Source organism: Aquila chrysaetos (genome assembly GCF_900496995.4).
Source record: "Aquila chrysaetos chrysaetos chromosome W unlocalized genomic scaffold, bAquChr1.4 W_unloc_1, whole genome shotgun sequence".
Lineage (NCBI taxonomy): Eukaryota > Metazoa > Chordata > Aves > Accipitriformes > Accipitridae > Aquila > Aquila chrysaetos.
The window spans coordinates 386,859-402,423 of record NW_024470321.1 but is presented as its reverse complement, the minus strand read 5'-3'; the positions used below and the strand labels follow the sequence as shown (position 1 = coordinate 402,423).

Below are 15,565 nucleotides of genomic sequence, written 5' to 3'. Positions count from 1 at the left end.
TGCAAGAGATAATACCACGTTTTGGGGTTCCAGCAACCATGTCCTCTGACAGAGGACCACATTTTGTCTCAAAAATAGTACAACAATTTAGCCGCCATTTGGGTATAGATTGGCAGCTTCATACTCCATATCACCCCCAGTCGAGTGGTCAAGTGGAAAAAATGAACCACTTAATCAAACAGCAAATTGTAAAATTAGGACAAGAAGCAAATTTGACATGGCCTCAGTCTCTCCCTTTAGCCCTTCTGCGTATACGAACAAGACCAAGGGCGAAAGAAGGACTGAGCCCCTTTGAAATTCTGTATGGACAACCCTATGGGATACAGAGAGGGGTGTCTGTACAAGCGGGGGATGAAATTATGACTTCTTACATGGTAGCATTAGGTAAGCAACTTAATAAAATCAGGAAGCATGTGGTAGGGACTCGAGGGAGAGGTTTGGATGGGCCTGTACATAATATGCAACCAGGAGATTATGTGTATATAAAGTCTCTTACAGAAAAAACTCTGGAGCCGCAGTGGGAAGGACCATTTCAAGTATTACTTACCTCCTTCACCACGATTAGGATCAAGGAACAGAGCGCCTGGATCCATCACACTAGGGTGAAGAAGGCACCCAAAGGACAATGGACTTCACAAGAAAAGGGACCTTTGAAGCTCAAATTTGTAAGACATTAATTGTCACGCTCCTCAGTTGGACCTTGCCCAAGGGGCAGGCTTGGGATCGAAATACTTATTTAAATATGACAGAGAGTATCTCAAAAGTACTAAATTTATCAGATTGTTGGGTATGTAATCCCCTTCCTCAGGGGAACATGGAACTCCCCTTTCTAGGAGTCCCAACCACAAATTGGACATCTCTTATTAAAGATGGGCCAGACAGGAATGGATTATGCCTTTATGGAAAGGGAAATACCCAGCGGGGACCCAGCTTTGATCTGGAGGTACCTGACCCTAAAGAGGTCTTAATTACTGGCCGTTGCTTAAATATTACTGATAATATTTGGGGAGACATGGATACTTGTAGCCTTGCAGAAAATCTGGGAACTTTTGATAAAGGAAAATTAGAACGTCTTGGACTGAACTTAACTATCAGTTTCTATTATATCCAGAAACCAAAGAGGGGGCCAGAAAAGAAGGGGCAAGAACAAGATAGAAGGGAGACACATCTCGGTCCAAGATGCAACACAGGGCCCGGATACTGGTGGCTCTGTGGGGATGGCAGGGCCAGAAAGAGTTTACCCCAGAACTGGAAGGGACACTGTGTTCGGGGGTACCTTGCACCTCAGATCAGTATATTCGAGGGAGCTTCGCCTCCCCGAGGGTTTTTGAGAACACCTTGGCTCTGTGTAAAATGGACTGAAAACCCACTAATTATTCGAGGTACTAGGTACCATAGTTTTGTCCAATGGCTAATCCCCTCTTTAGGGGTAAGCGAGTTGGAGAAAGCTATCGTGAATATATCTGCTACATTAGAGGTTATAGAAAAAGCTACAATTGATGCAATTCAAGGGCTGCAACTGGAAATACAATCCCTAAGTAAAGTAGTACTCCAAAATAGAATGGGATTGGACATGCTTTTAGCAAAAGAAGGGGGCTTATGTGTAGTTTTAAACCAAACCTGCTGTACCTATATCAATCAAAACCAACGAATTGAAACAGATCTTGGAGAGGTATGGGAAAAGACTAGAATACTACATGAAGCTTCCCAAGATGACACTTCTTGGGACTTGACAGACATATTAGAAAAATTAACCTCCTGGTTGCCAGATTTGACATGGTTGAAGCAATTGTTTGTCACTATAATAATCATTATTCTCTTGTCTGTGGTTCTTGGCATAGTGGTTCGATGTGGCTTTTTGTGCTGTAGGAGTACAGGAGACTCTTACAATGAATGGAAAAAGAATCAGTTACGATGAAAAACTCGAGACCAACAAATACTTTGAGAAGATGCTAGATAGGGAGATAATATATTAGAAGTACTAGGATTAGATATAGTAAAAGAATTTACTATTTTCTAGAAAAGGGGGGACTGAGACAAGGGGAGTCAAAGAATCTCAGTAGACATAATAAAGGGGGATGAAAGATGATGTTTAGCGCTTACATTGTTGAAATTAGCTGACATAGAGACAGTCCTTGATAAGAAGAGCTGGTCCTAAGAACCAGCCAATAAGGTAAAGACAGTTCCTGATAAGAAGCAGGAGCAGGCCCCAAGAGCCAGCTAAGACTGGTCTTGCGGCTTGGGTGAATACCAAGAAATCACTGAGCCTGCGCAAGAAGAAAGGTTACTAGCGGTGACGAAGAGGAGTCATCTATCTTCATCTCTGCGACCACCAGACGACCACCATAAAGAGGCACTGCGCAAGCGCAGTTGAGAGGAGACTATGGAAATGACCTCTCGGAGCTAATTTTAATATGAAGCGGGGACAGGTCATGCATATGTATAGGCGTATTGTGAATATGTAACACTTGACTGTATAAACTTGAAACTAACTGCTGAGTCGGGCGCGCACGACTTTGGTGGGACTACCCCCCGTGCTGCACAGCGCTGAATAAACATACCTACTTTACAATCTCACTGATTGTGGAGTCCGTTTCCGCACGTCAATATTCCATACCATGTCACATCATGTCCAGTATATAAACTGGGGGGGAGTTGGCCTGGGGGGTGGATTGCTGCTTGGGAACTAACTGGGAATCAGTCGGCAAATGGTGAGCAATTGCATTGTGCATCACTTGTTTTTTATATTCCAATCCTTTTATTATTATTATCATTTTATTATTGTTATTATTATCATTATTAGTTTCTTCCTTTCTGTTCTATTAAACTATCTTTATCTCAACCCACGAGTTTTACTTTTTTTCCCCCAATTCTCTCCCCATCCCACTGGGTGGGGGGAAGTGAGCAAGCAGCTGCATGGTGCATATTGCTGGATGGGGTTAAACCATGACAAGGGAGCAGGACCTTCTAGTCTGCGTGGTGTGACAGTGAGTCTGGAGGAGGACTTGTTCTTGATCTCTGTGCAGTCAGCACCTGGAGAATGCAGACAGACGGGTGAGATGCTCTGCCCCATCCACAGCCCTCTGGCCTCCTGTTGTGGTTTAACCCCAGCCAGCAACTAAGCACCATGCAGCCACTCACTCACTTCCCCCCCACCCAGTGGGATGGGGGAGAGAATCAGGAAAAGAAGTAAAACTCATGGGTTGAGATAAGAACAGTTTAATAGAACAGAAAAGAAGAAACTAATAATGATGATAACACTAATAAAATTACAATAGTAATAATAAAAGGATTGGAATGTACAAATGATGTGCAGTGCAATTGCTCACCACCCGCTGATCGACGCCCAGTTAGTCCCCGAGCGGCGATCCCCCCACCCCCACTCCCCCCAGTTTATATACTAGATGTGACGTCACATGATATGGAATACCCCGTTGGCCAGTTTGGGTCAGCTGCCCTGGCTGTGTCCCCTCCCAACTTCTTGTGTCCCTCCAGCCTTCTTGCTGGCTGGGCATGAGAAGCTGAAAAATCCTTGACTTGAGACTAAACACTACTTAGCAACAACTGAAAACATCAGTGTGTTATCAACATTCTTCTCATACCTAACTCAAAAACATAGCACTATACCAACTACTAGGAAGACAATTAACTATCCTAGCTGAAACCAGGACACCTCCTTCACCCACGTATCACAGCCCAGAAAAGGGCAGTACTATGGGCTTTTATCCTCTCCCACCCTCTGATCCCACATCCACGTGCAACCAGAGCTCCATCGCCTCAGGCATGCTCTGCTCTCACACTTCCCTTGGCATCCACCTGTGGGAAGTTTTGGAGACGTGACGCAGGGCTAGATGGACCTTTGCTCTAAACTCACCCAGGTGGGCCCAGACATGGCTCAAGACATGGCAGGCACTGGGACTGATATGGGCTGGGAACTCACATAAGCTAATGACAGAGTTTGTACCCAAAGAGTTTTCAACATTCTGGGGGTTTTTTCTCTCAGGTGGGGGGGGGGGAAGCTCTTTGGCCAAAAATGCTTCCCATTTTGTTCATTAAAAAAAGCTGGAGGGTAGAAAAATATCAGTTTCCGAAACCCAATTCTCTCTCTCAAAAAAGTAAAAGTTGAGGGAGAGCTGAAACCCACAGAAACAGCTGCTCCCTCCAGCATTGCCCACACCACTCCCAAGCAGCTTTACCTTTTCTTATATATCAGCTTTAAAAGCTGGGTGTTGCTGTCTCCCCCACTCCACCCCCACCCAAAGCCAAGACAATTCCGTGGTCTCTTCTGGCTCCTGGGGAAAGACAGCAAGTATCCTAAAGACAATCAACAGACAAAACACAAGGAATAGGGGAGGGCCGCAGGTCCTCAATACTCAGGAGATAACAAAACCTGGAGGACTGCAGCCCTTTTCCCTTGCAGGTTTTGAAATCGGGGACTAGCAGTTCATCCCCGTGATTTGAGCAGCTCAGCGGGGCTCTCAAAGCAGACACAGTGCAGGAGGCTTTGAAGCTTCCTGTTCAAGAGCCTGACTGCTCTCCCAGCACAACCGAAGGTTTAGCCCCCAAGAACCAAGCTAAAGCCTCAAGCAAAAATGCCGGCTACGAAGGAGCAGAGGATTTTAAAGACACTGCCACATCCAACACTGCCCAGGCTTGTCCCAGATTTCAGCAAGACCAGAAGCAACAGAGCATTATCACCGAGATCCACCTCTTCAAAGGCACCCTGAAGGCAAGTTAAGCACTGCAGGACAGGAGTAAGAGAGTGGAAAATCTCCTTGCCCCCAGCAGAAGCTGTGACGCCTCCATGTATACAAGACCCCTGGAGCCAGGTGCTGACCAAGGAGGGCTCAAGACCCTCATGCCGCGGCTCTCCTGCATGCTGCCTGCTCACCTGTGAGGCCAGCGTTCAGATTGATGATCAGAGGGTTGTTTTTCCAGTCAAAGGTTGCCAGCAGGTCGAGGAAGCGCAGGAACCCCACCTGGGGAGTGCTGCAAGCAAGACAAACAGTTCAACACCAGCATTTGCTCCCTTGGCAGCAAGAGGGGCTCAGGGGTGACTTAGCAATACCCAGCCCACATGCAGCCTAAGAAGAAATGTCCATGGTGGGAGAGGGAAATACAGAACAAGCATGAGGCGCTTCCCCTTCTCCAAATCCCCAGGTAGGCTTTCCCCCTTGTTCCTCCCTCCCCAAGTAAAAGAAACCAGCATAAAGTGAAACATTGCCCCTGGTCGCCCCACCTTCCACTGCTCCCCCCACCCAGACTCCTGGGGTTGGAGCAAGGAGGAAGTTAAGAGAGGGCTGCTCCCATCTCCAGTGCAGCTCCGAACAACGCCAGCCAAGCTCCCGCTGTGCCTCTTCCCCTGTGACACAACATGCGCGTGAAGCCAAACAGCTGGGAAGATGGGGCTCCTGCTAGCAGGGTATTTTAGGAGACAAAAAAGCATTCCAGGCATCAGGTTGTTACTCCTACTACTTTGGGGAAGGAAACCAGACCCCAAGTACAGGGCAGAGTAACCTTTCGGCTCCACATGGAGCAAAAACACTCCCTTTAGCTTCATTTTGCTCCCTCTGGGCCGCATCCCGTCCACCTGCCATGGGCCAGCAAGCAATTGGCCCCACAGGGTTATTTACCAACACGCTGCTCCATTCAGCTTTCAGTGGCCAACCTCTCGCCCTTCTCTCAGGAGTCTTCTCCAGGAGGAAGGGAGACTGCAGCCACCAGCACCACTGTAACATCCCTCCTGGGGAACCCAGGAGCCCCGGTGCACTGGTAGCCACAACGCAGCCCTTGCCCCTGCTTCTCCCAGCCATCACCCCCAGGACGAGGGACCCCACCAGTACTCAAGAAGGCACAAGACACCCCGCAGTTGTGCCGCCAGCACCCAGAGGCCATGAGGACGCTTGCTCCCATCCTTACCTGCTTCACCCCTCACCCTGCAGTGCACTGGGCAGGGGAAGCTGCAGCCCCACAGCACCAAGCATCTCCATCTCCCCTGGCCAGCCACTCCCAACAGGGCTTGGGACAATGTTTGGCAGCACAGCACAGGGGCCTCACACTCACTGCTGTGCACCCTCCCAACACCTCCTGCCCTAACAGCATCCCATCCCTCCTCTATCCCAGGTAAGGAAAAAGGCACTAAATCCCCATTGGGCCAGCCCGGGCTCCTCATCCTCACCTGGATGGCATGAAGGGGGCCGGGTGGAAGAAGAGAAACGCCACGAGGAGGTCCACACACTCCTCAGAGATGTTGTCGCTCAGGAGCTGGGCGCTGACCCAGTGCTTGGCCAGCCAGCAAGTGCTGCTGAAGACAGGGTGCTGCTGCTGGAGCCTGTGAGGAGGGAGACAAGCCACTGTTCAATCAATACATCCCAGGACCCAAAACACCCTTTTGGCATTCGGCAGGAGAGGGGCAAATGTCTGCCAGGAACATGTACGCAGCATCATGAGCACAGGGCAATCTCTGTGGGTGTTGAGATTTTGGGGGAACAAAAGGGAAATGCTGCCACATGCTCCTCTCTAACCATGCGGCTCTTTGGTACTTGTCTCCCCATACCAGTGACCTCGGATGTGACAAAAGGGACAACCAGTGCTACCTCCACCCACATTTGTCCCTCCATCCTCCTGCAGAGCCTCTCACAAGGTGGGCTGAAAGGCTATTTCCCACGGTGAGCTCCTCTCCCCACCATCACCCTCCAACATCCAAGGGCACCTCCACGCTGGCTTCCAGCCACGTCCCGTGTCCTGGCCCCCCCAGGCACTCCCCACTTCACCTACCCATGCAGGGAGCTGGTTAGATAGGGCAGATGCAACATCTCCAGCTCCAGCTGCTGAGACTCCTCTGTGTCCTGGTACTTCATCATCCCTTCCGGGGCGACCACTTCCTTCAAGATCAGGGGCTCCTGGTGGTAGGCTACTTGGAGACAGAAAATGTAGCCATCCTGAGATGGGAGCAGAAGGTGAAGTCAGGCTTGGTGGTAACATAAGCAGGCTGGTGTGCCACACTGCACCTCAGGGACACAACAGCAGCATCCTGGCATCAGAGCGGTCTCCCCATGCTCTTTCCTGGGCCCACCACCCAAATCCTGGTTTTGTCCAGTGGGACCACACCCACAGCTCCCTGCCTGCCTCCTCAGTAACAAGTCAGGTCTAGAGAAGGTCCCTGTTACCCCCCTACCTTGTACACATTGGTGTGGGTGACCACAGGTCTGCAAACCAGCTGGTGCTGCTGCTGGAGGAACTCAGCCAGCTGGAGGTGGAAAGCCGCCTTGATGCGCTTGATAGCTTCTTTGTCCTGCAGCCACTGGCCATTGCCTTCCATGTGGCAGATGACTGGGGGCAAAGGGACAGCAGGAGGCCAGTGAGCCCCATGCAGAAATGAGGTGATGGATGGGGGTGGCTGGGACTAGAGGTTACAGAAGGAGAACAGGAGGAGCCGGGACTCTGATCCCACCTGTGGCACACCAACGCAGCAGTAATGGAGCCAGCATTGCTGCCTGCCTCTGCTTCCCCCCCCCCCCAAGTCATCTCCCACTCACATTTCTCCCCACTTACTCTTCAAAGGGGCTATGTAGGCCAGGCAGGGCTTCTCTTCTGAGGGAAGCAGCAAGTGCTTGGTCTTGATTCAGGTATGGAAGGAATAAATCGACTTCATGGGAATGGGAGGGAAGACCTGGGAGAGAGCAGCCACCCAGGGACTGAGAACAGGGATCAGAAACCCCACAGCACCGTGCACCCCCTCACCCCAAACCTCCCACCCTAGCAAAGCCCCCTGGCATGGAGGGTTTAGCCAACTTGTGCACAGCCAGCCCCAGGGACGGGACAGCAAAGAAGAGGCACCGCATTGCCCTGAGGGCGCTCAGGAGCCACAAAAGCAGAGAGTGACTAATTCTCTCTGTCCCCCCTCACCCCAGGGCATCCCCCAGCTCCTTGCAGACCCCCATGTGTGGGCCATGCCCAGGGACACTCACGTCCATGTACCAGAAGGCTGGATGGATGCTCTACATGGCCGTCAGTGGCAGCCCCTTCAGGTTCCAAAGCTTGCAGCTCAGATCATCGTAGGAGTAGACAACGCTGACCATGGCCTCCTCGCCCATCCCCGACACCTGCAGACACACAGGGAGCCTCTCCATTCACTTCTGCATGGGCGTCCACCTCGCCTCCCTCTCAGGCCGGCCAAGCTCTGAGGAGCCAGGACTGCCACCCCAGGGAGCAAGTTCTGGCAAGAGCACTCAGCAAAACGGGGAGGTAAGAGAGAGGGAAGCCAAGGGCAAGACTGTCTGTGGCTCCCCAGCAGCCACAGGCATCCTAGAGGCTGTGTTTCAAGCAGCAAGTGAAATTATTTCCTGTGCAAGACACTAAGGCAGCACCAAGAGCTGTGCTGCCAGCATTCTCCCTAGGAAGGGAGAAGCTAAGAGCGATTTGGGGGTAAGGAGATCACATACTGGCAAGGTGAGAGCTCTGCTACTGCCTTCCCACCAGTTACTGCAATGCCAACAGAGATGGCAGTTAACAGAAAATTGCTCCAACTACATCCTTAGCCAAGGCAGAGCTGTGAAGCATGGCAAAAGCAAAGACAGAAAATATCCAGAGCATCTCAGGAGCCCTGGGGGAGGACAGATGAAAAGCACCAAAAGGAGAATTGCTGCTGCCCTTGCTGCTTCCATCTCCCCAAAGCGCAGCAGAGGAGCCTGAACGAGGAGGAGGAGACATCACTGACGCCAAACCGCTCTGCTCAGATGCAGCTGAATCGAGCTGCACGAATCCGGCCAGCCTGAGCTTTATGGCAGAGCAGCAGCACCCTCTGCGGGGTGCACCACGAACGACAAACCCCCGTCCTGCCTGTCTCTAGAGCTGGCTGCACCGTCTATCTTCCCCTCGTCCCCCATGTCCCTCGACCACCGCAGGCTCCCCGGGGCCACCTGCACACAAGCGGCTGGAAGAGCAGACACCCCTACCTACCGCCCCATGCACAAGAACAATCGGACTCCTAAACACCCCTCAGGCTCCGGGAAAGTGCATCCCCTCTCAGCATGGGGTTTATCAGCCTTGCTCTCCCCAGGCTAGCTTGCAGGGACACGGCACACACAGATTTTGCTGCCTCATCACACAGCAGGCTGTACAAACTAGCATCTCATCCCATATCTGACATGCAGCTCTGCCCAGACTGCAACTGGTCCTGGCACAGAAGACTCTTTCAATCAGATTTGTTCCCCTTTGCTCTTAAAAGGGGGAAGGGAAACAATTTCCTCCTCCATCCAATCACCAGGTAAAAAGCAGGTTTTACCAAAAACCAGCAAAGTGGTGCCAAAGTGCTCAGGGCTCATCTCCAGGCTTTAATTTCACAAGCTGGAGAGTAGAAGTAGGGAGGGGGACATTTCCCAGCCTCCAAGATGCATCTTTTCTGTCTCAAAGTGACATTTCTTTGTTTCAGCTGCACATTCAGCTGCAGCACTAAGGAGGGCTTGGTAGGCATGATCTAGTACTTTTATACCATGACAGGAAAGATCCTTCTCCTGGGTTTCCCAGCTGGACCTATGGAATGAAGGCACAGGAGCATCTGGCCCATGTCCTGAAGGATGCAGGACCTGAAAGGTGCAGCCAGAGGAGTGCAGTGGGACAGTGATATATCCTCAGACAACGTGGACATAGTGAACACAAGCAGAGAGAAGCCAGTAGGATGTTTGCAGGGGAGAATGAGGTTTGGGGACTGTGAGAGCAGGAGGACTTCAGCAGCTATGCCTTGGTTGGCACAAAAGGCTCGGCAGATCTAAGGAGAGCACCACGCTGCCCATCCAAGCACCCACAGGCAGACATTTTCCTGCACTGCAGGGTGCTCCTCAGCACCTGATACCTACTCATCATCTTGACAACCTTATGTTTCATCAGCAGGTAGGCAACCAGCATGGAGACCAAGAAGCCACTGAAGCACCCCAAGCCCTGTGAAAACAGATGGCTGAGTCAACAAGAGCTCAAAGAGGCACCACAAGCCCCAGAGCCCACCCCACATGACTGCTTCTGGCTTCTGTCATCACCAGCAGGGCAGCCCCTAAGCCCTAACCCCACCAGGAAGACATTGAGGCAAAGTCCTGTACGATGAGCAGAGATATGGATCCCCTTGCAGGAAGGCAACACCTCAAAGTTCTTTGGGAAATGGGATGAATTCCCCCCCCCCAAAAAAAAACCAAACCCCAAAACCCACTACATCATTCCAGGGATCTCAAAGAAGCACGATTGTCCGGTTCACACAGACACATTGCAACCCACGGGGTAGGATGGAGCTCCTTGAAACCTAAGACAGCTCAAATCAGAGTCACAAGCCCACCACCCCACTCACCAGGACCAAACCACCACCTTTCCACCCCTAGAAAGGGAGAGCAGGCCAAAGGCAGGTTAGCCAGGTGAGCAGAGTCTGCGCTGTCCCCTGACACAGGACATACCTTGCTGAGCTGCTGCTGGTTCAGTCAAACTTTGAGAAGGGCCATGTGGGAACATATTTAGCTAACAGTCACAAGAGCATTCCAGACACCTTTAGAAGGCCTTGAACAGAATAAACAAGAAGACAAAAATAAGAAAGATATCAATTGGAAGAACACAGGTGCGCATTCCATGATAAAGGGAACTTGGCACAATGAACCTCAATTCGGCAGTTTATCTTGACCAATTAGACTGAGACAAGTCTCGCATGTTTTAGTTAGTATAACCAATTATGTCTTATGTTTATGCGCGTGTACAGTGTTGATATAACCAATCATTAAGTGTAACTAGGCGCGTGGACAGTGCGTGAATAATGTGTGTAACCAATAGTAAAATAGCTAAACGCATGTACGGATGTAATGAATGTATAAAATGATGCCTGATGCTCTAGTAAAGGGTCTTCAACTATGATCATATTGATCTGTCGTTGAGTCCATGATTATGCTTCTGCAATTGGTGCCCGAACAAGAGACCCTCGGATCGGTGTTGAATTTTTCGACGGGAGCCAACAGAGAGAGGGAGTGGAGAAGCCGGCCGAAATTATTCCTGCTGCCCCGGCAGGATGACCAGCTGAGCTGGGGAGGACAAGGAAGCACGCGCGCGAGTGAATAGAAAAAGGGAATCTAGCCCTAATCAGGTGAGCGGTCGGAGAAGGAGATGGGGTTGGACAAAGAGCAAGAAGCGGTCCTAAACCTCCTTCAACATATACTCTCTAAGAGAGGGTTGAAATGTGATAACTCCATAATAAAGGGGTTACTTTTATGGGCTTGGGAGAGAGAACTTATTCCGAGTATAAATGTTGCATTTGAAGTAGGGACTTGGGACGATGTAGGCAAGGCACTGTGGGACGATGTAGGCAAGGCGCTGTGGGACACTATTAGCGTCGGGGGAGATAAGACAAAGGAAGCAATCAAATACGCAACGCACTGGAAGGTAGTTCGGGATGTGCTGCAGGCAATGAGGGTGGAACAGCAGGCAGCCGCTGCTGTCTGCGTGGCCGTGACCCCTTCTGATGCCTCCATGTCAGCCGCGTCAGCCTATCCCGCTGCAGTTAGAGGAACATTTTCTACGCAGCTGTCTCTACCCCCCCGAGCATCCATTTCTGCTAGTGCTGAGACGTCTGTACAGACACAGCCTTTGCCTATACCCAGCCAGGTCGCTGGTGCCGAAAGTATCCCCCTGCCTGTTACTCCACGAGAGACGGAGGAATTAGGGGGGGCCGTTTCTCGTCCGATTGATTCGGACGTGGCAGACTCGGAAGTGATTAATGTGGATAGACAGATTGTAGAAGCTATCGGAACCTCCCTATGGGATGAAATTAGTGACGGGTCTAAAGAAGTTAAAGGTCTTGCAACTTTATGGAACTTAATTAAGACAACTCTGCAAGAAATGAAAGCAGATCGTAAGGCGTCTGCGTCTGCTTTTGCTGCGCTCTCTCCAACCGCAAGCGTAGGGGAAACGCAGGGAGGAAAACATAATGCAGCGAGAGAAACTTTTGGCTTTCCTGGAGCTTGTCCGCCTGCTCCTGTGCCCTTGACTTCTGCTCCACTCCCTGGGACTGCCGATATTAATCAGCCATCTGACAGTTCCCAAGCCTCCCTAACCGTACGCTTAAAGGAAACCCTACAGAATCAGGAAGCGAGTAAAAATCTGCCTAGGAAAAAACAGCCCCCAGATATCGCCGCTCAACATGAACAAATTATACCTAGCATATACCCGCCGTTGCCTTCGTCTACACCTGGGTCGCCTCAAGAGCACGAAGAGGGGCCGGAGCTCACTTCGCAGCAGTTGCGGTCAGTAATAGAAAAGCTGGCACAGATGGAGCCTGCTGTGAAGCGAGAAAAAACACCAGCTGTAGCAGTGCTACATATCAAGGTGCCGCGATTAGATCACTGGTCGGCCTGGACCAGGGAAGAGACAGATAACACACATGGTGTGAGTGCCAACTCCGTCCTTTATTGCGCAGTTAATTCCTTTTATACTAACAACGGTAGGTGGGATTACTGATATGTCATAGGGAGGCGACGACTAGCCTTCTACCTTTCCGTGACATCGCGAGATCTTCCGAACGGTGTTCCCTACATCTCCCCCTCCTCATGTCCAACTAGCTCCCATTGGTTACACCCACTATTCATGCACTGTCCACGCGTCCAGTTGCACTCAATGATTGGCTGCATCAACACTGCACACGCGCATAAACATAAAATATAATTGGTCATACTAACTAAACATACAAGACTTATCTCAGTCTAATTGGTCAAGATAAACTGCCGAATTGAGGTTGTTTGTGCCAAGTTCTCTTTATCGTGGAATATGCACCTGTGTTTTTCTAATTGGTATCTTTCTTATTTTTGTCTTCTTGTTTATTCTGTTCAAGGCCTTCTAAAGGCGTCTGGAATGCTCTTGTGACCGTTAGCTAAATATGTTCCCACAACAATTCCCCCTCCCTTTTTCTATTAGAAGAGCATTAGCAGATCTAGTCACAACCATCTGCGAACTCAGCCCAGCAATCGGTAGGTGCCAGCTTTACGTGGGCGTCCCCACAGAGGCAACGATGGCCTTGCCGTACACCAGCCTGATGCTCTTCGGAAAATCCCGGTATTTGTACATTTGCAGAGGAACGGATTTCAGCACACGTGGCCAGCGGGTGCTAAAATTCGCCTCAGTTGAAACATAGGGAGCCTATGGCACATGCGGTCGCTGGCCAGACGTGCCGCACGAGTCATAGCCATCGTGTCTATTGGTTCACGGGCTTAGTGATGCGGTTGCAGTGCACAGAGAATCTTGACCTGTTATGTCGGCTAAGGTGACCTACAAGATCTATGAACACAATTAATTAAACACAGTAAAAGCAACATTATACCTAATAAAATACACAAGAATAAAAGAAACCCCGATTTTTAACAAAGATACAAACCAACTCCTAAGTCCCCATCCCGCAGCTAAATGCTCCAAGCCAAAATGATAGTGTTCTTAATTGCTATAAAGGTCTTGCAGCTCCTTATTGTCTCCGAAGTTCTGTTGTCTTATTTATTAATTGGTGTAGTGTCAGAAATTCGCAGCAGATACCCAAGGCGTCATAAGCCAGGAAAGGATAACAGTAATCTGTAAAGAAAAAACACTCAAAACACTATGAGGTTAGGACAGGACGAACCATGCGACTAGGGACCCCATTTCAGTAGCCCTTCAGGTGTCTGTACACAGGCGTACCCCCGCCCGAGGCAACGCAGCTCAAACGGTCCGTCCCATTGGCGTGTCTGGGGATCTCGCACACGGACCAACGGGTAGGGGCCTTTCTCTTCCGTAGTCGTAAAATGTCGTTGCACCGTCGTCTGGTCCAGGTCCCCCCGAATTGTCTGATTTAATGAAGTTAACGCAGTTAACAGGAGACGTTGTGTACGGAGAACAGGTGAATTATCCTGTAAGCAGGAGGGCTCCGCCTGGTCCCCCTCCCTAAGCCGATCTAGCAGGGTCTTTAAGGTTCGATGTGCTCGTTCTACAATGGCCTGGCCAGTGCTGTTATAAGGAATGCCATGTACAAGGGCTATACCCCAGATTGCACAAAATCGTTTCACCTTTTCCGCAGTATAAGCTGTACCATTATCCGTCTTGATCTGTCGTGGAATCCCCAGTTGGGCTATGCAAGCACGCCAGTGTTGTACAACCACCAAGCTATTCTGCTTCCTGTGCGCTGTAGCGAGAATATATTTACTATAGGTGTCTACGGTAACATGCAAATACTGTAGTGGCTTAAAGGGAGCGTACTCTGGTCCACTCATGTTGACTGCGGGGCTACTTATGCTAACTCTAAATAATCAGGCTCAAAGAAATGTTCCCCCCCATTTTCTATGAAATCTCCCACAATTTCCCTTTTTTTTTTTTTTTTTTTTCCGTGCAAGATTCCCTTTATTTCACAAAAGAATCCAACTTATATATGTTTCAACAAAGATCCAGAAAGTACTAACGACTCACAGCCAATACTACTAGCACAGGAGGGCATATCTGACCCAGCTGGGATGTTTGCCAGTCCTCAGAACAGTTAAAGATAAAAACATTCCATAGACATACTCGTGACTGTCTTCAGCCACATCTTCCCAGGCCTACACAAGGCCATCCTCCAACCTGACCTTGTAAAACTAGTTCTTCAAGGCTTGGCAAACATGCAGCACAACAAATTCTAACGGTCACTCTTGAAACAAATGCCAGGTGTTCCGAGCTGCTCCCACATCGCCCCCTTTTTTGTTTAGGAACATCAGATTCACGAGGAAGGCAGCGAGGACTCTAGCTTCGAACTGACGCAATCCTCATACTGCTCCTCAGGTGATTCTGATTGCTGCAAACACACAAATGATTAATAATTCTCCAATAGCAATATAAATTCAGATATACAAATTTAAACCTTCAAATCATGTTTTTGGATTTAAGCATTCAACAGTATTAGAAAATTCTTTGAAAACACCTTATTCTGCTAATTTCGTATATTTCCCATTTGATCTTGTAATATCTGTGCAAGGTCTTAGGTCTCTCCTGCAATATAGTAGCAAATGCACCTTGCAAATGTGCCTTCACCTAATTCCAATCACATACACTTTCATTCCTTGTAAAGGAGTTACACAGAGCCCTTGTTTTTGAAATTCCCAATTGCAATGTAATTTCATTCTATTTTATAATGCATTTTGTCTATGTGATGGGTTGACCCTGGCTGGACACCAGTCACCTACCATAGCTATCCTATCACTCTCTCCTCCACAGCTGGACAGGGGAACGGGAAATGAGGTTTTGCTGTTAGTTCATCACACATTGTCTCTGTCACTTTATCCTCCTCAGTGGCAGCACTCATCGCACTCTTCCCCTGTTCCAGCGTGGGATCTCTCCCACGGGAGACAGTCCTCCACGAAGATCTTCAGCATGGGTCCCCTCCACAGCGTGCAGTCCTTCAGGAGCACACTGCTCCACCGTGGACCTCCATAGACCGCAGGGGAACGACCCGTCTCACCATGGTCTTCCCCACGGGCTGCAGGGGAATCTCTGCTCCGGCGCCTGGAGCATCTCCTCCCCCTCCTTCTGCACTGACCTTGGTGTCTGCAGG

The 15,565-nt window shown here is 49.8% G+C and overlaps 1 protein-coding gene across 1 annotated transcript; it reads right to left on the bottom strand.

Annotated features, from left to right (window-relative positions):
- Positions 1-1,237: 1,237 nt before the first annotated feature.
- Positions 1,238-10,483, bottom strand: LOC121232848 (nucleolar protein 6-like). Its single transcript, XM_041121319.1, has 9 exons — positions 10,440-10,483; positions 7,971-9,939; positions 7,555-7,672; positions 7,178-7,332; positions 6,778-6,941; positions 6,179-6,331; positions 4,892-4,989; positions 2,965-3,033; positions 1,238-1,248 (listed from the first exon to the last, which is right to left on the bottom strand). Exons 4-9 carry the CDS (start codon positions 7,319-7,321, stop codon positions 1,238-1,240), a joined length of 639 nt encoding a protein of 212 aa, XP_040977253.1. The 5' UTR covers positions 7,322-7,332; positions 7,555-7,672; positions 7,971-9,939; positions 10,440-10,483.
- Positions 10,484-15,565: the final 5,082 nt, after the last annotated feature.

What these genes read in the sequence shown, in the direction of transcription:
- LOC121232848 (XM_041121319.1), bottom strand. Translation starts at nt 7,321, where the DNA reads ATGGAAGGCAATGGCCAGTGGCTGCAGGACAAAGAAGCTATCAAGCGC. An exon ending in GCCCCCTTCATGCCATCCAG is followed by an intron (nt 4,990 to 6,178) that starts GTGAGGATGAGG and finishes TCTTGCTTGCAG; the next exon opens with CACTCCCCAGGTGGGGTTCC. An exon ending in TCTGAACGCTGGCCTCACAG is followed by an intron (nt 3,034 to 4,891) that starts GTGAGCAGGCAG and finishes TGCATTCTCCAG; the next exon opens with GTGCTGACTGCACAGAGATC.